The following is a 23,663-nucleotide window of genomic DNA, read 5'->3' as shown; positions in this document are numbered from 1 at the left end:
TGTAGTATCTCAGCCAGAGAGGGGTGTGTGTCTAGTGGTGTCCACCTGACCACCACAACATAAGACACACTCACATCTGCCCAAACTGGTATAGCAAGGTCCAATTCAATATATAGCAAGGTAATATAAAGGACTTATAGCCCATTACTTTATAGCCGCAGAGACGGTCCAGTATTTTGCAGGGCGTGCAATCCGCAGTAGAAGATTCGAAGGTGTAGATGATAACGGAGCACTGCCAAAATTATAGCAAACACTGGGCCAGAAAAGATGAAAAATCCAGGACAACTCAGATATAAAGATCAATTTTATTACAAGCTCAGCAATAGATGGTTAGAAACGCACCTACGCGTGTAGAATACAACCTCTTCAGCAATCCATCTATTTAATTTATCCATTTAGTCTCTATGAGGCTGCAACCTACAAAGGAATGGTCGTCATTCTGGTGAACCTGGCAGCACCTATCCTGAGTGGATACGCTCATTCTTCATCTTCGGGCTTGAATTAAATTATTGTTAAACTTATTGGCAGTTCCACTACCTGTATTGGCTCTGTCATTCGTTTATAATTTATTCTTTGATTACTCTATGCATGGGAAAGCTTCAGGATTTTTATTTTCTATGAAGTGTAAAAAAAAAAAAAAAAAAAATCTTGACCAGCGTGTTTAAAATTTAAACTAAGTAGTCTTCACCCCCCCCCCACCCCCCCTGCAAGGCTGAGCGTTGATGCCATCTCTTTTAGTGAGCTTGTCAATGCAGTTCACGTTGAAGTTTGTATGTTCCTTACATCCATTGATTACTGAAGCTATATGTCTGCTGAATATTCTCTGATACTTTTAAAGCTTTACACTCTTCTGCCCCACCTTACATCTCAGCCCTAATTTCTCGTTATACACCATCCCGACTCTTGCGTTCATCTCAAGGATGTCTTCTTTCTACCCCCTTTGTATCTAAAGCCCTCTCCCGCCTTAAACCTTTTTCACTGACTGCCCCGCACCTCTGGAATGCCCTTCCCCTCAATACCCGACTAGCACCCACTCTATCCACCTTTAAGACCCACCTTAAGACACACTTGCTTAAACAAGCATATGAATAGCACTGTGGATAATACTGGACACATGATATAAAGCTTAGCCCCCTGCAGACGCACTTACCAGAACTCCCTCCTACTGTCTCTGTACATTCTCCCCACATACCAATTAGACTGTAAGCTCCTCGGAGCAGGGACTCCTCTTCCTTAATGTTACTTTTATGTCTGAAGCACTTATTCCCATGATCTGTTATTTATATTATCTGTTATTTATTTGATTACCACGTGTATTACTACTGTGAAGCGCTATGTACATTAATGGCGCTATATAAATTAAGACATACAATACAATTCTGCACTTGAGAAATCATAGAGTCTACCTCATAAGATATTTCGTGTCTGGGGTGCTTTAAAGAACATTGAAATGCTTCTTTGGTGACTTTGAAGGTCTCTACCAGAGATGTCTTAAACCAAGTAGAGAACTCGGACTAGATCTAGTGCCTCTTCCTGATGCACAGCTGGCAGTTTCCCTGGATGACCTGCAGCAGACATGCAATTTAGGTGCTTAGATTTATCAACATACCTTTTGGTTTAACAACCGAGTCCTCATGTAAGTGTTGAGTCTTACTGCCAGAAAGGAGTTATACAATACAAAAAAAAGTTAAAGTCCAGCCCTGCACTTTTCCTAGCACCTAGAGTATCTCCAGCTTTGTGTGGGAAAGGATCCTCTTTTAAAAGATCCTCCATACAGGCCAAGACTTCTGGGTTGGTCGTCTTGTTGATTACATCACTGCTGCACAGGATGTTGGAGTAAAGACACACCCTTCCATGCAAAGAAGCTAGAGAAGTCTTGCAACTGCAGTGTTCCACAACACCCTGGCATCCCCGGAGGCAGAAAACCCAGTTTCCAACACAGCATACCACTAGTTGAGGCTTGTGTGCAATTGGTTGCTTGGACAGATAGGTTCTAGGTGGGATGCAACTGGCACCTGGCTTGCAGCTACGCTTGGCCTTTGGGAAGAAACAACAGTTCCTGGGTGAGGGTAGAGCAGCGCTACAGCAGCTCGTGGATGAGCTCTGCACCACAGGAAATCGGAAGTGACTATAAAGCAGATTCATTCGCCACACAAAGAATGTTCTCCTAAAAGGGGGGTAGGACACAGAACAACTTACCGATCACAGTCATAAGAGGAGTTTATAGTTTCTCAAACAAGTTATATAGTGTCCTATCTCCAGCTGGGAGGAGTCCCATCTTCCTTACTTTAATGCACTGACATATAGTGTGAGGATTCGCCATCCTGGCGGCCAAGGACCGTCTCCTCGCCTCACTGGTCCTCCAAGTACATCTTACTCCATAAATCCATTTTAAAGGGGCTTTACTTGTTTATGAAACATGTCCTAGAAAACGGTGAAAGGTCACAGCAGTGGCCTAAAAGATTCCTATTTGCACTCGCTAAACCAGAAATGCTAGGCTGGGAAAGATTCAATCCTTGGAGTAACCTCCATAGCCATACATAAACATGTCCCCTGAAAATAAACATCATGCAACTCTATATGCAAATAATATTCTAATTGGAGAAATGAGATCCCCAAAAATTAGGCTTCTCCAAAGATCTAGTCACCTGACACCTCTCCCCTGTGGCAGGATTGACACAACAGCATATAATATTTTAGCTACACCAAAACAACTGAAAACTAGATGGAAATCTCACTATATTTCCTGGAAAATATTTAATGTAGTAGTATGTAATACATGTGGGCTATGGAGCTGGCAATCGTGAGCTGTGAAATCCTGAGAAAAGTACACTATTTACTATCAGCAAGAGTCAAGCAGAATTAAAACATTTAGAAAAAGATCCAACAGAGTTCTTTCACACAATGTCTCTTTGTAAAAGAGCTGACTTGTTTTGCAAAAGAAGGTTCATGTCAAAAAGTGCCAGCCCAGTTTGGAAACGGGCAATAAACAAATGTCGACAGGGAAGCAGGCTAGAGTTGTAGATAGTGCAGCTGCAGGAGGTCAATTTCGAGTCCATGCTAAATACAGAGGCGCCATCACTTAAGGAAAAGCCATCAGAAGTTTCTCGAATGTCATAAGTTCCTTGTTTTGCAAAGCTCAGTTCCTCCTCTATAAGACTAGCTGGCTCTGATTTGCAGACTAATTTGTAGCTAGTAGCCTCCTCCTCCCCATTCAGATCTTCATTGTCCATCTCAGACATATGTTGGGCCATTAGGACCAGGATGCACTGTGATAATGTTGAGGCATTGCTGATTGCAAGGAGATAGGTGTGCTGGTGTAACCTAATCAGTTCACCAGCATCAACCTCAATTGAGTTGTCCGTCCAAACTTTCACCCACACATGACGAAGTGGGTGCCAGTGTTTCCAAAAGTATTTAAAAAAGACAGTGGGAAACAGGAGTTTCATCTTCTTGACCGCTTCATCATAGTTCTCCAAGGTTTCAGAGGAAGATAGCTCACAAAGAAAAGGCCAGATAGCCTCATATTCTGGCACTCCCAGTTCTTGGGCCTTAGAATACAAGGTCTCCAGAACTTGAGAGCGACAAATCTGAACCCTGGCATTGGGAAGCAGTTCTTTCACCACTTTTGGGTCGGTAAATAACGAGCCCAATGTTATACACTGCACTTTCAACTTTATTTCTGGTATACTCTGAACAAGAGAAGCTAAAGTGAAACGCAGTACATCTGGTGTGTTCTTTAGTGTTAAAAAGAAAGCAATTTCCCTTGCTTGACCATTTGTATCAACACAAAGAAGTGTGTACAGGTCAAACTCCTTGTTAATACTACCAATCTGGTCAAAAAGCATCATTACTGGGAAACGTTGGCAAATTGTCCGCATCTGTGAAGTAAGGATAAAGACTGTTTTCACAACAGACCTATCCTTAACAAACACCACTTTGACTTTTGCACCAGGATCTTTAGTGGTGACATTGTCCAAAGCCCTGAGTGTATCCAGAACTCCATTTTCATAGGTCTTGCATGCGGACAAGAGACGCTGGATGTCCATAGTACCAAGAAACCGCTTGGACAGTTGGTTGGTTATACGTAAAGGCAGGCAGGAATTTGCCATTAGGTAACCTCTTTTGAAGTTATACGAGAAGGTAAGAGGACACAGCGAATGGGTGTGTGTTAGCTGGCACCTGGAGATGACAAGTCTGTCCCGCTCATCACTCAATCGAAGGAAAATATAAGCTCCACACAGTTCCTTGCGTATCCTGAAAGAAAAAAAATATATTACTGCATGATTTTTTTTTTATTAAAGGTTTATACTTCACAGATTGCTACTGAAGTATATGTTTTATTCAAGAGTTTATATATCAAAAAAAATAAATTATTGACATAGTTAACTTTTTTTTTTTATATAGAACACTACTTTTAAATTCTACATAATATGAAAAGTAGAAAACAAAACAAACCAGGGAAAGATTCTGATCTTTTCTTAATAAATACCCTTTAAGATACTTTGCATTTTTTGACATCTTGGTCAACTGCCCTAATTTTAATGGCTTTGTTGGGCCTTTCACAGCAACAGTTCCAAATTGGTATACCATACATTTACTTCCTATTTGACACCAAAATACAGAAAAGCCCCATGCAAATAAAACCTGCTACTTAAAAGTGGGGTGGGGTGAGCTTAAACCCTGGGAGGAGGGGCCACTAACCTTCAAACAACTGATACCCGTTGAAAATCAAATTAATAAACACAATCCCAGCAAGCTCAGAATTTTTTTTTGTGAATATATATACAGCTCAACCTCGTTATAACGCGATCCGTTACAACGCGAATCCGCTTATAGCGCAATGCAAGCGTGGCTCCCAATTTTTGTATTTCTGAATACTTTGCAACACGATTATTGGTATCTTAAATTTTTTATTGTACAATGCATACAATTGTACATTATTTCTAACGCGATCCGCTTATAGCGCGATGTGATTCGTTGGACCCCAAGCACAGCGTTATAAGGGGGTTAAGATATATATATATATTTAAAACCAGAGACAGAACATAAAACACAGACAGAGCTCAGTGCACATCCAGTGAAACTCATACACGGTACAGTGCCTAAATATATATGTATAAATATCTATTAAATAAAATGGTCTTTTAGTTCAACATTTTGGCCAAATTGTTGTAAGCCCCTGAGCCAACTGCACGGCAGACCACGTTTCAACGGTCCCTAACACTAATATAAATTCTTAATAACCTGTGCAATACCAGAAAGAATGATTTATCTTTTATCTACTATATATTTGTGAAAGCACTGTATGTTTGTCTGCATGGCCTGTGTCCCTAGGGGAAATCTCATTGGTCCCTTGGTCCGCCCGCCCCCGCACACCTCTCATTGGCCTGAGGCGGAGTGACGGCCCAAAACACACACACACACCACCCCCCCTCGCTCTCTGCGGCTCTCCCCTCACATAGACCGCTCCCCCAACTGACCATCCCCAAGAGCGCTCCCCACGGCTCTCACCACCCATAGGCCACTCCCTCACCCGGCGCTCTCCCTCACCCGTTCAACCCCCCCCACACACACACACTCAGCATGCTCTCTGCGGCTCTCCCCTCACACAGGCCGCTCCCCGTCCCCAAGGGCGCTCCTCCGGCTGTCTCCGCCTCTCCCCGCGAGAGGCACAGCACCTCCTCACCGGAGCGTGTCAGCCTCGCCGCGGAGGAGCCCGAGGTGGAGGAGGAGGGCGGCCGTGACCCAGAGGAAGAGGAGCGCGGCCACCCATAGGCCACTCCCTCACCCCCACACACTCACCCCCCCCCACACACTCACCCCCCCCCCACACACTCACCCCCCCCCCCACACACTCAACCCCCCCCCCCCACACACTCAACCCCCCCACACACTCAACCCCCCCCCCCACACACTCAACCCCCCCCCACACACTCACCCCCCCCCCCCACACACTCACCCCCCCCCCCCACACACTCACCCCCCCCCCCCCACACACTCACCCCCCCCCCCCCCCACACACTCACCCCCCCCCCCCACACACTCACCCCCCCCCCCCACACACTCACCCCCCCCCCCCACACACTCACCCCCCCCCACACACACTCACCCCCCCCACACACACTCACCCCCCCCCCACACACTCACCCCCCCCCCACACACTCACCCCCCCCCCCCACACACTCACCCCCCCCCCCCACACTCACCCCCCCCCCCCCACACTCACCCCCCCCCCCCACACACTCACCCCCCCCCCCCCACACACTCACCCCCCCCCCCCCACACACTCACCCCCCCCCCCCCCCACACACTCACCCCCCCCCCCACACACTCACCCCCCCCCCCCCACACACTCACCCCCCCCCCCCCACACACTCACCCCCCCCCCCCCACACACTCACCCCCCCCCCACACACTCACCCCCCCCCCACACACTCACCCCCCCCCCACACACTCACCCCCCCCCCCACACACTCACCCCCCCCCCCACACACTCAGCACGCTCTCTGCGGCTCTCCCCTCACACAGGCCGCTCCCCGTCCCCAAGGGCGCTCCTCCGGCTGTCTCCGCCTCTCCCCGCGAGAGGCACAGCACCTCCTCACCAGAGCGTGTCAGCCTCGCCGCGGAGGAGCCCGAGGTGGAGGAGGAGGGCGGCCGTGACCCGGAGGAAGAGGAGCGCAGCCGTGTACAAGGTGAGTACACGCAGGGGAATGGGTTATTTACCGCGTCCCTGACTCCCCCTGCCCTTTGCCCCCCCTCCCTACCCTCCCTACCCATTGCCCTCCCTCCCCCTGCCGTCCCTCCCTCTGCCCTTTGCCCCCTGCCCTCCCTCCCCCAGCCCTTTGCCCCCTGCCCTCCCTCCCCCTGCCCCCCCTCCCCCAGCCCTTTGCACCCTGCCCCCCCAGCCCTTTGCCCCCTGCCCCCCCTACCCACATGCCCTTTGCCCCCTGCCCTCCCCTGCCCTTTGCCCCCTGCCCCTTTGCCCCCCCGCCCCTCCCTGCCGTTTGCCCCCCCCGCCCCTCCGTGCCATTTGCCCCCCCCCCGCCCCTCCCTGCCGTTTGCCCCCCTGCCCTTTGCCCACCCTTCTACGCCCCTCCACCCCCCCCGCCCTTCCACTCCATGCTCCCTGCCCTTCCACGCCCGGGCAACGCCGGGTATATCAGCTAGTAATAAATATAGGAGCTTGTTAGGTGTCCAGTATGTTTTGCAATTCTTGTTCAGCTAGTATTAGCTGATTGGAGGGTGGCAACCTCCTACCTAATTGAAGCTTACCCCCTCTCACATTTAAATGGTTAAAAGCTCACTCCATAGCATCTCCCACTCTCAGGGGAACTTGCTTGCTTGCAGTATGATTGTGACAAATCTAATGCAGAGTGCTTTTCCTGGTAATGTACAGGTGAATAAAAGCTTCAATCAGACTTAGAACTTTGCAACTAATATTGACAGATTTATTATAAATCATTCTTCCTGGTATTGCACAGGTTATTAAGAATTTATATTAGTGTTAGGGACCCTTGAAACGTGGTCTGCCGTGCAGTTGGCTCAAGGTCTTACAACAATTTGGCCAAACTGTTAAACTAAAAGACCATTTTATTTAATAGATATTTATACATATATATTTAGGCACTGTACCGTGTATGAGTTTCACTGGATGTGCACTGAGCTCTGTCTGTGTTTTATGTTCTGTCTCTGGTTTTAAATATATATTGCCATGCTCAGTAGCACTCCTCTGTGACACTCATATGCTTATATACATGTTGTTGTTATTTTGGGGGCTCAATAGGAGCTTGTTAGGTGTCCAGTATACATACACACCCACACACGGCTATTTCCGTTATATGTATTTTACCCGGCACTTTTTCAGCTACCCGGAAATTACCCGGAGCAGGGGGCTGGGACCGGCCCGGGTAGGAAGCGGCGCTGAGTAATGTCCGAGTAGCTGAAAAGACATCATCATTTACCTGGTGACGGAAGGTGAGGAAGACTAGTGAGGAAGACCGTGGCGACATCTGGGAGCAGCAGCAGAGGTCCTGTGGCATGGCAGCAACAGAAGTCTGTGTTCAGCTGGCGCGGGTGCAGCAAGAATACATGTGCCGGCTGTCCAATAGGAACGCTCCTGCTCCGGTCACATGGTTCCCCGGCTCACACTGGTATCTGCTGTGTGCTGTATTCCTGCTGTTCCCACAAGCTGAAAACAGACTTCTGTTGCTGTCACCGCCGCCAGGACCTCTGCTGCTCCCAGATGTCGCTGCAGTCTTCCTCACCCTGCAGGTAAGTGCTGTCCGGGTAACCGGGTAAAGTGATTGATTTTGCCCGGTTACCCGTTACCCCAGTTTTCTAAAAAAATTAGTACCCGGTACAACACTAGTATACAACAAAAGACAGAAAAGCCCAATGCTACATCCAATGTGACAAAAATACACAGTGAAATACTTATATATACTCTTGAAAAGGGGTAATTTAGTTAAACCCTTTATTAAATTTGATTTTCAATTGGTATCAGTTGTTTGGAGGTTAGGGCAGTACAGGTGCATTGTGGCCATTCTCCCTCCAGCAGAGGTAAATGCAAATTCTCATAGGACCTGGTTACAGGTTATGCCTTGATGGGGCTTGAAAGCTTATAACGCTTTGGCCAAAGGGTTTAACTAAATGGCTTGACCACTCAGAAGCTTCGCCTATTCCGTACAGACTGTCCCTATGCTATAATCATTTGATGCTCACATTATGCACTTGTTACACGTATTTAATTCTTCTTTTACATTACACATATATAGAACTAATTTGCACATTTTAGCACTACTATTCCCTCCCTAGCGCTACTAATTGTTTCTGTGTATATATATATATATATATATATATATATATATATATATATATATATATATATATATCAAAAAATAAATAGATGATACCGTTCTGTGGCTAACGAAATGCTTTTATTTGTGCGACATATATATATATATGTTTTGGGGTTCTGAGCTTGCTGGGATTGTGCTCATTCTATTTGATGGGAATTTTCTGTATGCCACTTTCACAGGTACATTGCACTACTGTAGCACGAGACTTCCTCACCTCTGCTCTGTCTTTTTGCGAGAACGTCCACTCTTACAGAGGAGTCGAACTGTGTTGAACTTAAGAGCAGCAACAACTTCAGGCTGGAGATCCAACCACTTGCATTTTATAATAGGTACAGAGTTTCTCATGAGAAAGAGAGATTTCTTTTGTTCACACCAGTCATCAAAAAAGTCACTAAATTCCTCCCAAGAAAAAAACTCCTTCCACATCAGCTCCTTCTCCGCTGTCGTGAGAGTCTGCAAAGACACTGCCATTGGAAGGGTCGACCTGAGAAAAGAAGGAAAACAAGATGTAAGATTGTTAAAATTGGATAAAATAGGCAAAGGGTATTTGCAAAAAGAAAATGTATAGGACATTTTTAAAGCAGAAATCCTGCTTTATTTTTAATTATTGATTTTCTTAATAGTGAAAATCGTAATTAATTGGGGTATCGCTCTGAGCGAGTGAAGAAAAACTAATTTTCAAAACTTGAAGGTCCTAGAAAAAGTAACAAAAAGTTGATTCCTCAGGACCCAAATCAGTGAGTTCTGGGGGGTTATGGACCCCCCCCCCCCCCCAAAAAAATACTTTGAGATTTTTTTTTTTTTTAATCACCTTTGAGGTCTGTGAGGCTTCTGACAAAAATAAACGACAAATAGACTGACAAGCCCTGTGACATTAAAGATGCAATATCCTGGAAGCCCTCAGCCAAGTAACAAATCAACATCTTTTACATTTGAAAGCATTTTAGTGTGTATTGTGGGGTGAAAGAATAGCACTGTGTGTATTAAAAAAAAACAACACACAATCTTGCATACATTTGATGTTTTTTTGCTCCAAAACGGCACTACTTTTGCATTGATATCTACACCCAAATGAATGTGTCTATCCTCAGACTTGTGAAAAAAGGCCGAGTACTTTCCACACATCCACTCAAAAGCAGGGATAGCTGAAAGGTATGCAGTGAACTGGCTGACACTAGCTGAAAGGTATGCAGTGAACTGGCTGCCACTCACTGAAGCCCGGGCGGCCATCTTTCATTCAGGCAAACAAAGCAAGGGTAACGATCCCCTAGTGACCTAGTCAGTGGATCACAGCCAGGGGACGGGGTAAGTCTGCTCGCCAATAAACCGCACAGATTCAGTTGGTAATGAAGCAAAGTTTATAAAAAAAAAAAAAAGTGGCTTTAATTGTTTATATCATTAAAACTTCACAGCAGCACTTTTAACCCCTGGAGCGCTTAAGGGGATTACAACATAAACATTTGCATTAAAGAAAATAGTGCTGTAATAATAATATGCACAGGCTCATTACCGGTCATTACAAAGAAGTTGCCAGTGAAGCAGATACCCCCCTCCTGCTCTCGCCGTTTGCTTAGTGCATCTTCCTACCACTGTGACGCGGCCGGTCCCTCACCTCACCCACTGGGCCGGGTATTTGCCTCACCTCACTCACACATCGCTCCCACTCACCCCACTTTCAACACACAGCTTCCTGCGATCCCGCCATGCACTGCGTTGATTTCAGAGAGAAGGCCAGCAAGTGCCGGGAGCCAATAACTTCCCACAATGCACCGCGGACTCGGGGGGCCGCTGGTGTGGCACGGTTAACCTGTGCAGTGCCACGATGCTCTGTCTGACTATTATTATATAGGGGGGAAACCGCGGGAGTGCATTTCATTAAAGTCTAAAAGCAGTGGTGGCTAGTGAAAGCATATTTAATGGTTTCTAGAAATAAAAATATATCATTAATACATTTTTGCTTATAAAGAAAAAAAAAAGTATAGGTGCACTCTTAATACCTCCCAAAATTGCATTAACTACAATCCTTACAAAGTATTTAAAAATGTGCATTTCTTCACAATCTTTAATAGAGCATATAATGGATCATGTCTTAATGTACAGTGTTCTTGATACATGCTGCGTTGGGATTCGAAATGTTGAGGAATACATTTCACCTTTGGATCTACACACACAAAGTTTAAGAAGATAAATGGAATATGGCTGTAGTGAAAAAATATAAATAGTTACCATAATTCTTACGCTAATCTATGATAAACAGATCAAGCTTTTCTTCTTGAATATTTTTTTTTTTTTAACTTACGTTTTTATTAGTTTTTTTCCAACAGTTGTGGGGGGAGGGGAGGGGGAAGGGTACAGAAATAGGGGAGGGGGGAGGAATGGTGCAACATTCCTGACAGTCTTGACAATGATACTTCGCATATATTGAAATACATTATACATGTCCACTGGAAAAAAATACTCTTTATTACTACTAGGGGGGGTGGAGGGGGGATGGCTGGTGGTTTACCCATCTGGTAACCTGGGTAGCACAGGGATTCTCATTGGAGGATATTGGACTGATCTATGGGTGGGTGGTCCTGCGTGTGTTAAGAGTTTCATAGATCAGCCACGGCCTTTTGAAACTCTGAATAGGAGTCTCTTAGAATTCCAGTAAGTTTCTCCATTTTGAGAGAATACCAAATTCTTGTTCTTATCTGATTAAGAACTGGCAGTCTTGGACTGATCCAGGCTTCTGGTATAGCACAGCGTGTTGCTGTCATTATAAGACTAATGAGTTTATTCTGGTATCTATTCAAGTTCTCAAGGGGTTTATTTAGGAGACACGGCCATGTGTCGAAAGGGAAATTGAAGCCTAAAACTCTCTGAGTCAGTCTATGAGTCTTCTCCACAGTTCTGACACCTTGGGGCACATCCACAACATATGGATGAACGGGATGCGTTGGCTGCAGCGTTTAGGGCACATAGAGGACATGCCTGGATACATTCTAGCCAGCCTCACCGGGGTCAGATACCATCTATGTAAAACTGTGTAGGCATTTTCCTTAATCTGCATACAAATGGAGCTTGTGGCTGCCGCTTCGAATATTTCCCCCCATGTTTCTGGTTCCAGAGTTTGGCCTAAATCCTTCTCCCAGTGTGCTATGAAAGAGAGTTATTTTCCCAGGGAAGGGAGAAAGATTGAGGAGTAAATAGTCAATGTCGACCCTTTTTGGAGTGGGGTTTTGCGACCCAATGTCTCAAAAAATGTCAGTGGGTGAAGTAGGACTCCCCCCCTTGGATAAACCCCTGGATCTGTAGATACCTGAAAACTTCACCACCTGAAAGATCGTATTGCTCCTTGAGGGCGGCGAAGGGGAGGACCCTGGACTTCTCCCTGTCCACAACATCCACTATCCTGTGGATCCCCCATGACCTCCACTCATCAAAACTTGACTTCGTCGAACCCGTGGAGAACCCCGGGTTAGCGAATAGTGGTGTCATCCCCGATCTGTCAGAGCCGAGGCCTGAAATTTTAAAAAATTTTATTCCACAATTTCAGGTTATGAGATATCGAGGGTAAACAACCGCCAGCCTTTTTTTGGGAGATCCTAGGGGACCACAGTATTGACCTCAATTCTAGAGGGGCCAGCAGATCAGCTTCTAGTTCTACCCATCTCCTATTTCCGGCTTCTGAATACCAGGCTAGTATCTGGCTACATTTGGCTGCTTTATAATAGGAGAGTAGGCACGGTAAAGCCAGTCCTCCTTTCAGTCTGGGCTGGCTAAGAATGGTCCTGGCTACTCTAGGGCTCTTGTTGTTCCAGATAAAAGATTTTATGTGGGATTGCAAATCCTGGAGCTCACGCGATGGGACCGGAATGGGGAGGGTTAGAAACATATATAAAATTCTGGGCAGGAGATTCATCTTAATTGAGTTGATTCTACCTATCCAGGAGATATTAAGGGAAGACCATGGGGTTAAGTCATTTTTGAGAAACCTAAGGAGGTTTGGGTAATTTGCGTTTTATAGAGTTAAATAATCGTTTGTCAGGAAGATGCCGAGATACTTCAGGGCTTTATTACAAAACTTAAAATCCAAATTTATTGAGATTATTTTGGTTGTTGGTTTAGGCAAATTGATGTTTAGTGCCTCAGACGTATTTCCGTTAATTTTACATGCGCCTCTATGACATCCGCGCTGAAAATAACTGCTATGATCAGCGCAGATGTAGGAGTGTGCCGCGAAATTAAGCCAATTTACGAGATTTTTTTTTGCCTGAACGCACCACTACAATTTATATCAGCGCTGATATAATCCGATCAGCACAGATGCAAGAGTATGCTGCTAAATAATACAACTATCCTCACCCACTCTGGTCTGTGGCATTGTGTCACAAGTCATGATAGCGCTTAACACCAGACCACTGTGCTTTGGGTTGAGCAATTATTTTACCGACAATCCAGGTATAGATCAGGGCTAATGCAGCCTTGTATGTGGGAACACTCTCCATGCCTCAATATCTGAGGACAGAGAAATATCAACATAGCCTTAAACTAGCTAATGTTGTGTTTATACTAATACCAGCATGTCACAGGAGACATGGGTTATTAACACCTTTTATACCGGGATCACATGATTGAGCAAGGCAGTAAAAGAAATTGTAATTTATTCCACGAAAAGACACACACACAATGGATCACAATTTGCAATGAAAACACACTTAGTAGGATCAGGGCTAACGAAATAAACTTTCTTGGAACGAAATGTTAACAACTGAAGTCTGTACGAGCCCTTTCCAATGACCAGGAGGTACTCACAAAAGTCCTGGAACTCAGCATGCAATACCAGCCCAGACCGCTACGTCCCGTTTTCAGAACTTGGCCCCTGAAAAACGGAACTTAGAAAATGTCTTGAGTTGAAAATCCCTGAAGCTGGCTGGCGTCTACTTCTCACAGAGCATCTTTTTCGTATCTTGAATTTGCCGCTGATGGTTTGGCACTTGAAATCTGAGGTCCTGATTGGCTGCAAGGTTTCTTATAGGTTTTGGAGTCCCATTCACAAACCACTACAGCCGATCAGCGCGTGGGAATTTCCCTGCCAGCCTAATCACCAAGTTGCCGTATTCTGATGCCGGGTGGGTACCTTTTTCAATTTTGCTAAGGGGCATGCGCCAACCTGGCACCTCTGCCTTTTAGCATATTGAGCCCCCTACTGTCCCAGGCTCCGCAAAGTCTGGAGTTGGGCAAATGCTTGCCGGATACCCCTTTGTTAGCCCAGGATGTGGGTACTCGCGTATAACTGCAGTTCCCTGCCTGTTCTCTCCATGGAGGATTCTACAAGATGTTAGATGTGGAGCACAGCATGCAGGGATGGGAAAATAGGGGTACGGCACACCCAAAAATGATGTTAAAAAGTTTATTTATAGGTAGGCATAGGAGACATCCAAAAGCATGGTTGGGTATAAGAGAGAACTCTGCCGCGTTTCGTCAGAATAAGAAAAAGGATAAAAACAAATACCCCAAAATAATCAATAAATATAATAAAAAAAATTATATATATTATAAACCGACATAATGAAAAATGTGAACATATATAACCGAGGAAATAGATTTGATTAGTGTATTGGACATATAGACCATAGAGCATATGACTATCTTGTCGTGTATATTAAAATAGTAACTATTAGGTCATAAATATAGCCTAAATGATATAAAGGATATAAAAACTATCAGCCATATGAGGAATACATCTAGTAACAGTATAAGAATGGAGTTGAAACGAATTTCATGTCTATACAGGAATCTTAATAATTTTCATATCATTATAACAGCTAGATATAGCAGCTAAATTGACAAAGAGCAAACGCACTATGTGGCTAATATATCAAGAATGGCAATACAGTGTATTTTTGGGGGAGTTACAATAAGAAATACAAATATATATATATATATATATATATATATATATATATATAGAACACACAAAAGGAGAAGTTGCTCAACACATAATATATAAGGTTAACTCAAGCCCTTTAATAAAACTAACTATAAGGGTAAAATAAAATATATACCCCAATTAAAGTCAGTATATAAATTAAATAGGACCTGATGGTGCTAGGGGATAGTGAAAACTATATAAGACACACAGATGAAAAGAACATAGACAATCCCCTTAGTAGCACTCTAAATTACACCTAAACTAATCTATAAGATAAAGATGGTTAAAAAGAAACAGATGCTCCGCCAATTCAGAAAAAATGAACAAGATTTTATTAATTAAACAACAAGACACACTAACTTAAAAACATAAAAATACTAAAGACAGCCTATGAAAATATATATGTATCAAAAATATAAAGAGAGGACTACTAATCAAACACTTTCAGTATTACAAAGAGAAAAAAGAGAAAAACTAAAATGTGTCTAAATAAAGTTTAAATAATGACAACAAAGTAGTTTAGTCTAACATAATAGGCAATACAAAATATATTCCCACTGACATATGCATGAAAGAATAATAAATCATTGCGTTGGAAAAAGTATATAGTCAATGACCCAGTATATAGCCAGGAAAAATTAGTATGTATACCAAAAACAGAGGGGGAAAAAAGAAATAAAGCAACCAGGGAAAAAGAATATAACAATAATAATAGTTATACCCTGAACAGCATTTCCCCAAAATGAAAGTTTTCATGCATATGTCAGTGGGAATATATTTTGTATTGCCTATTATGTTAGACTAAACTACTTTGTTGTCATTATTTAAACTTTATTTAGACACATTTTAGTTTTTCTCTTTTTTCTCTTTGTAATACTGAAAGTGTTTGATTAGTAGTCCTCTCTTTATATTTTTGATACATATATATTTTCATAGGCTGTCTTTAGTATTTTTATGTTTTTAAGTTAGTGTGTCTTGTTGTTTAATTAATAAAATCTTGTTCATTTTTTCTGAATTGGCGGAGCATCTGTTTCTTTTTAACCATCTTTATCTTATAGATTAGTTTAGGTGTAATTTAGAGTGCTACTAAGGGGATTGTCTATGTTCTTTTCATCTGTGTGTCTTTATATATATATATATATATATATATATATATATATATATATTAGAGAAAAAGAAAAAAGAAGCGCCCGATCCTTGTGTAAAATCAGATGAATTTATTTGCGGGCGTGCGGCCGCCATTCACCTCTCTTGTCAGACAAGAGAGGTGAATGGCGGCCGCACGCTGCAAATAAGCGCTCCTAAAATAAAGAACTTTCATCTTGGAGACAGCGGCTGATACAGACACAAGATCTGGAACCATTGTGGATACCTACACACACAGAGGTGACCGTGGAGTCTTCAGTTGGTGCATGGGCTGGTCCCATAATATGCCTTATTTTATCGGACAAATTGTAAGTGTGCAATTGTCTTGTCCATGATGTATTAAAAAAAAATTTCATCTGATTTTACACAAGGATCGGGCGCTTCTTTTTTCTTTTTCTCTAATAGGTACTGTTGGAGTTTGGTGAGCCCAAGAAGAAGCAGCCTGGACTTTTGTAATCTACTTATCATGGACTTTATGAGGACTTAAGTACCTTTTTTTTCTTTCTTATTGGCTCATTTTTTCATATTGTTTTTTATGTGTCTACAATTTTGATTATCTAATGAGCCTATTTTACTTGTATTTTTTGTCTAGCTTAGTCCTATGACACAATTTGTGTCATTTTTTGCAATTTGCTTAGCAAATTTATTTTTTATTTTTATTATAATTTTTGTAATTATATGCACACTTCTTTTTGTTTTTTATTGAATTTTTAAGCAAGTTATATATGTAATTCATGCCATACAATATTGATTTAACCATTTTATATTAGGCTAATCTACCTGGTGCAAACACTTGCCACATTTATCAGTACTGCAGCAATTTAGGTGTAGTGTGTGAAGGGCGCTGTCTTTATTTCTGATATATATACATATATATATATTATTATATTCTTCTTGGGAGCTACGTTAAGAAATGCTTCAGCTCCCAATCTGTATTAATCCCCAAAAGGGTCAATGAACCCAGTGTGTATATTCAGAACATTTCTCTGAGGTTAACAGTGGTTTCTCTATTACCTCCTCTGACAGGTGAATACATTTGCTCGAGAGCACTAAATGTAAAGGTATCAACACTGCCAGATGGACACGCAGAGAAATGTCTTGATACTGGGTACCTGTCATCATTGTGTTTGATGTATCTCAGATGTTTTGCAATTCTGTTTTAGGGAACATATCGTTCTCCCGATATATTTGTCCTCACAGCCACATTTAAGCATGTAGATAACATAACTGGAACTACAAGTTATCAGAGACTTTATCTTATACGTCTCCTTGGTATAAAAGCTTTTGAGTGTTTTTAAAGGTACTGCATAACTGCACACATTACAATTGCCGCATTGTTTAAAACCTCTTAATTTTGATTGATAATTGACCTTTTTATCAGAGCGTAACAGAATGGGCAATAAATAATGCCCAAATGTTTTTGCCCTACGAAATACAAATTTTGGTGGCTTCTTGATGTAGGCCTTTAGATCGTTATCAAGACCCAGCACATTCCAATGTTTTTGGATAATTGCACAAATTTGCTGACTGTCTACTAAAAGTAGATATAAACAGAGGTGCTGAATCTTCAGATAAAACACTTTTGTTTCTCTTGGCTTTTTTCAGAAGATCATTGCGATTAGCATGAAAAGCTTCATCAAAAGCCATGGTAACATTGTCTTTATCATAACCTCGATAAAAATCTTTTTCTTAAATCATCGGATTGTTTAAGGAACGATTCATCATTCGAACAAATCCGACGTAGTCTCAGAAATTGGGCTTTCGGAATTCCTTTAACAAGGAATCTCAGATGTGCGCTGTTGGCCTTGAGGAAATAACTACTTCATAAATCACCCGACAGTGATTGAGTGCTAAAAACTAGGTTTCCTGTTCTTGTGTATTACTAGATCATTACCTACTGTAGTAAGCACCTCACTTCTACCATTTAAGCTGTACGCACACACTTTTTAACCCTCTTCCCCACAGCTTCTTTTTTAACCCCCCCACCCAAGCTCAGGTTTTTAACCCCTCCAGTTGTTTCTTGTACACCCACAATTTCAGGTTTTTAAACCACATACTAGTGTTGGACCGGGTCCTACATTTTTTTAAAACCGGGTAACGGGTACCCGGAGGATTTGGTGCCTTGTACCCGGCCACCCGGTTTTTCACTTACCTGGGGGTGGAGGAAACTTACCTGGGGTGGAGGTAGTACCCAGTACATCATTACCACACACTGACACACAGACACTTACTGCAGGGACACGAGATGAGACGTGCTGCTTCTCATTGGCTGATTCTCCACCTGCACATACACTTCGTGGAATGCATATGAATATGAATATGCGTTTCACTGGCGTCTTTACACAAGGAATTATTGAACCCCCCCCCCCCCCAGTAGAATTTTGCCCAGCAGCTTAGCTAATCACTTGTGACTTGTTTGGATTGCATTGATGAACATATTGAAGGGGAATTTTTTTAAAACAGCATTTTCAGTGTATAACGATAATCATATTGCAGTTTCTAATTTGCTAATGTATGTAAAAAGGCATCTGCATATAAATGTAGGGAGTTATCCAGCTATCAACCATTAACCTCTATGTTCTCATCAGCTTACTATGGTAAATGTGTGCCAAGTGCTTATATAAAGGTCTGTTAAAGACAGCACAATGTTTTTCATTCATAATGCTAGATTCGATTACTCAAACCCCGCAGATCTCCTATTGTATGTTATACTGTAAGCTCAGTAGAGCAGGGGTGCGCAAGATTTTTAAGGGGGGGCGCAGCTGTTACAGAGGCCCCACGCTCTTCCCCATGGCATTTAAATTAAATGCCGGAGGATTGCGTGAGAACGCTCCAATGTCTCAAGCGACACAGCAACATGACACCGAAGACAAGAAAGGAGGGGGGCGCAAGCCGGTAAGGAGAGCAGGCAGAGGGGCGCAAGCCGGTAAGGAGAGCAGGCAGGGGGGCGCAAGCCGGTAAGGAGAGCAGGCAGGGGGGCGCAAGCCGGTAAGGAGAGCAGGCAGGGGGGCGCAAGTTTGCACACCCCTGCTTAGAGTAAGGGTTTTTCTTGCCTCTGCTTTTTTTGCCTGAAACACTAATACCTTGACTACACCTATGAATTGGGAGTTTAATGCTGTACAGCACCTCATACACTGTATGTGCTATATTAAAATAAAAGGTTTGTCTAAAGTAAAAGACGAAACTGAATAACGAATACAACATGAAACAAAAAAGAAGTAATTTTTATTTTTAAATTTGATTGTAACCGACAACTTAAGAAACATCATGTTGGTGATGGTAAGAAAACGGGGAACAATGATCCTTGGTAACCAAGTTAAACTGCAGTTTTCTGCATTGATCTTTAGTGTGCGCATCTATTCTTCTAGTAGCATAAGGGCAAGTTTAAGATATCATTTACTTAGTTGTTACTTGCATTTTCTACCCTTGCTGTACTAAGCAGAAAAATAACATTAAAAGCAACACCAACACAAAATAAAGAAAGAAGGAGAAAGAAAGAAAGAAAGGAAAGAAGAAAATAACCAACTAAAAAAATACTGATAAGAAATCATCATGAAGAATAAATGATATGTAAAAACAAATAAATTAATCTATATTTTAAAAAAACATGCGAAGAAAGTGTTGGTTATGTTTTTCTGCATTATCAATGGTTGTTTCATCATTCTAGCTTAATCTAGGTTTATCAGACTTTGTTACAATCATTATTCAGTTCCATGTATTATAGGTCATTCATTTGATTGAATATGATCTATTATTACTTTTGTTTCCATCCTGTTCCTTATGTTTATAGATTCATTTCTTTATCCATATTAGCAGAATGTGTATGAGGTTAATATTAAAGGTTCTTAATTTTAAATTGCATGGTATTTTTAATGTTGACTGTTCATTCTTGCCCTTATGGGTTAAATATTTTTTTGCCTACTGTGTGTTATTTGCTCCTCCTGGTCACACCTGATCCCGGCTCATTCCTCTTGATTTGGGAGCGGAGGGGGGGGCGTATGGTGTTTGTCTGGAAGCTAGCATTATATAAGAGTCTTTGCATGAGATGTACCTTTACTCGTTAACCAAGCACCCGTGTTCGGTGCGAAACGAGACCAAGTTTTTTTTCTTGCCTCTGCACATGGCCAAATAAAGTGATCTTTTTTTACCCACTTTTTGTCCAGTTTGGCTGCCTCTCTTTTCTGCTGTGATCTGCTCACTCCAATTTTTGTTTCCATTATGAGATTAATTTAACAGGCCAAAAAGTGGCGTCTTTGATGGTTACCTGCTTACCTCAGAAAAAACGGGGCCAACATTTTTTGAATGAGGAAAAACCTGTCTGTGTGTGGCCAACACAGTAGGTAAACAATCAAAAGGAAAGAGGATTCCTCCAAAAAATTACAAAGTATAGCTCTACTTCCAAAAGTATTTTGCAGTCATTTCCATTTATTTAGGAACAGTGAAGGCTTATGCAATAACAAGATCTTCATGAATTGACACCTAGACCCAGGCATTAGTAAACAAAAGTAGCTGCAAATGGCCAGCTCTATCCAAATGGCAACTATGTAAGCTTTTGTTGAATGTTCAAATATCAAATCAAGCAAAACACAGAAAATTGTAATTAGAGTACTCAACATTTGCATTGTTTTAGGTGGCTGTGATCTTAAGGATAATAGATTTTCTTGCAAAAGAGGCAGAACTTGCATTGGTCTTATCCAGAGCTAGACGACCTACCTGTTCTTTGTTATACTGTCTTGCACACTTTTACAAATGGTGTTTTATGCCAGCAGTAGGCAACTTCAGCATTGATGTGGCAGAAAAAGGTCAGGTTTATAGCAAAACAAACTGATGTACTTGACTTATGGCTCGTTAAACATACATACTAGTATTATGCTAAAAATCCAATTAATATGCGGTACTCTACACTAGGGGAAGATCACGCTCATGGTAATATTTGTGAAATCATTAGCGACTAAACAATATTTATTCAGCACAGATATTCCTGCATAGTTTCTTTATAGCTCTATTGACCTTTTTCCTCCCTTGAAATGAAGGTCAGTTGAAGCTGCTCTCTACCGGTCACCTAATTTTTATAGTTCCATTCTTAACACGAGACCTGCTCATTAACAGATTTTTATCAATCCATTGCAATTACGTTGCAGAAAAGTTTTTTTTCCCCCCAGCTTCCAAAAGACAAAAAGTATAAAATAAAAGTCACTTCAAAGTTTCTGTTTGTCTGTCTGTATGAGTTTAACATCCAAGACAGCTTCACCAATCCAGAGGCGAGTAGCAAATATATGCCGGCAAGGTAAGCGGCTCGATTTAAAAATGGAACAGCTGCAATGTGTGAGGCATTGGTTCACCAGAAAATCAGACGTTCCATCATTAAGCATGAAACCTTCACCCAGTTCCTTGATATCATAGTGGCCTTGCTTTGTGAGAATGATCTCTTCTTGTATCAATTTAAAAATGGCTGGTTGGCATACCTTTTGGTAGAAGATAGAGATCATGGTTTCATCAAGCGCAGAGGTCAGTGCCTTGAGAGACTGAAGTTTTAGGAGCCCACTAATACAAAGAGCCAGAGAAGTAGGTGGTCTGAGGATTGACTCTTGATTCTGTTGGCAAGTTCTTATGTGGTTGGGGAATCTAAGTCGCTGGGGCTCCTGCAGGCTCCAACAAGCAACCCACATCTCTTTGCGAAGGTGCCAATTCTGATTGAAATAATCTAAAAACGTAGTGATAGCAACTGCTTCCAGCTCCCTCCTATTGGACTCATATATTTCAGGAGTGTGAGAAAGTACAAGGTCACAGATGATGCTTTTTATGGTATCCTGTTCCTCCTGTTCAACCCGGCTGTGTAGAGATTCCAGGGCATAAGCTTGGCTCATTACCACCATCCTTGTTGGAAGTAGAGCCTGGACCAAGTTTAGTTCTTCAAACCCTGCATGGAGGACAACACTTTTAATCATGGGTTTGACAAATTCAGAAATACTTTGCATCAGAGACACCATCAAGAATCGAACTGGAGTATGGCTCTCTTTTCGACTGATGAAGTATGCACACGCTCTGCCTCTATGGTCAGCGTCCTCACACAGGGCAGTGTATAGGTCAAAATGTTCATTAATCGTCAGCGACCGATCTATGTAGAGGACAGATGGGAATCGCTGGAGTAAACATCTCATAGCAGAGGTCATGAGGAAGACACCTTCCACCTCTGCAACGTCTGGGAAAAATACAAGCTTAATCTTGACTTTGGGATCCTTGGAGAAAATAGCAGACAGCTCATGCAGAATATCCTTCAGGGCAGGATCCTCATCACAGCTTCGATCTACCAGAGCTTGCAGGTCTTGAAGCATCAGAAACTGTTTGGAAATACCTTTAGTCATTTCTAAAAACAGATGGGGCTTTGCTTTTAGCATTAACCGTGGAAAGCAACTGTCAAATTCTTCTTCTATTATCTCATGATTGTGATCCAGCTCGGCATGTGTGATGATCAGTCTGTCATTACCAGGACCAGCTTGAACAATAATATTTGCTTGGCAGCCAGAAGGCAGCTCCCTGTGATTGCAAGGACACAAAACGAATGATTAATTTTACCATCTCATCCTTCAACATACATGAATAAACACCTAGCAATTAAGTCCATTGTTAACAGCCACATAAACAAGCCATAAAAGTATCCCTCCAAAAAACGTCCAATGTTATTAGAACTGACTAATCTTGGGAAAATAATGCACTCCGCTACTTAATTTATTTATGCTGGTTAAATGTATTATTGTAACATCCATACAACAGCATTACATGATCATTTAATTTTTTTTAATTAAACGGTTCAGGTGACACGGTCAACATTTATACTAAAACATGAGCAAAACACATCACCATATAGATTTAAAACATTCTTTCGAACTAAAATAAACAGGAGTCAAATTAATGGAATTTGAAAAATTATATATCCATTATAATAGGTAGGCAGTCATACCACAATATCACCTGTCTATACCAGTGTATACATATGATATCTAGTTACATAAACAACTTTTTATCATTATCTTTATAATCATGATTATAAATTCCATAATCATTTGATTATAAATTCCATAAACATTTAAATAGGAAGCAAAAAAAGGCTCCAGATTACATAGGATTTAAAATAAATAAATAAAATAATCATATTCACTTTTTCCCGTTAGAATCAAAACACAGGTTCAAGTGCACATCTCAAGACGTAACCCACTTAATTCCTAACCCCCTTATAAATAACAGTCCTACATACCCATCAATTGGGCTCCTGAAACACTGGGCGACAACGGAATATTTGCACACCAACTGTATGAAGCTGTACTTTAACATTGCTATCATCTTAGCAGTAGGTGGTATGAAAGGGTCTGCTCTGCACAGCGGCCTGTAGCATCTTATTTTATACAGGGCCATGTTCCTTTGACACCATCGGTCAAAAAAATTTCTAAACTCAATCCAGCTCAAAAACTCCCGTCCTTGTAAGCGGTCGAAAGGTTTCTGAAAAAAGAAATGGTGATGTTTCCAGTGCATGCAGATTACCAATTTACTCCACATGGAGCCTTACTCATTGTGAAAATGGTAAAAGCCTAAGTTTAAGGCGGATACATTAAATAAGTTATGGTAGGTAACAAAAGTGACAAAAAACCTCTACCGTACAGTAAATAAAAATACCACTTGTTAGCACATTCACAGCTGCCTTTCGCCATTATATCTTATCATACAATGCTTACACTGCAACC

General features: G+C 42.1%; 2 protein-coding genes and 1 long non-coding RNA gene across 7 annotated transcripts in view; 1 reads left to right on the top strand and 2 right to left on the bottom strand.

Moving 5' to 3' along the window:
* LOC142497433 (uncharacterized) overlaps positions 1-23,663 on the top strand; it is a 40,683-nt gene that overhangs the window by 818 nt on the left and 16,202 nt on the right. The gene's annotated exons all lie outside the window — the stretch shown is intronic.
* On the bottom strand, positions 294-10,638 carry LOC142497429 (uncharacterized protein ZSWIM9-like). The gene is made up of 3 exons (XM_075605205.1): positions 10,530-10,638; positions 9,076-9,345; positions 294-4,257 (listed from the first exon to the last, which is right to left on the bottom strand). The coding sequence occupies exons 2-3, from the start codon at positions 9,330-9,332 to the stop codon at positions 2,898-2,900; spliced, it is 1,617 nt and encodes a 538-aa protein (XP_075461320.1). The 5' UTR covers positions 9,333-9,345; positions 10,530-10,638; the 3' UTR covers positions 294-2,897.
* The window catches only part of LOC142497430 (uncharacterized), a 52,941-nt gene continuing 48,407 nt past the window's right edge, over positions 19,130-23,663 (bottom strand). For 4 of the 5 annotated variants that reach the window (XM_075605208.1, XM_075605206.1, XM_075605209.1 and 1 more), the window contains 2 exons: positions 23,180-23,421; positions 19,130-22,461 (listed from right to left, as the gene is read on the bottom strand). In XM_075605208.1, the coding sequence (XP_075461323.1) occupies positions 21,123-22,461; positions 23,180-23,421 (1,581 nt within the window). In that variant the 3' untranslated portion in view covers positions 19,130-21,122. The remainder of the gene's footprint in view (positions 22,462-23,179; positions 23,422-23,663) is intronic. The other variant, XM_075605210.1, reaches the window with a different exon arrangement.

The sequence above is a fragment of the Ascaphus truei genome, chromosome 6 (genome assembly GCF_040206685.1).
Source record: "Ascaphus truei isolate aAscTru1 chromosome 6, aAscTru1.hap1, whole genome shotgun sequence".
Taxonomy (NCBI): domain Eukaryota; kingdom Metazoa; phylum Chordata; class Amphibia; order Anura; family Ascaphidae; genus Ascaphus; species Ascaphus truei.
Note: the sequence above shows the minus strand (reverse complement) of the source record. Positions and strands in the feature narration are given on the sequence as shown.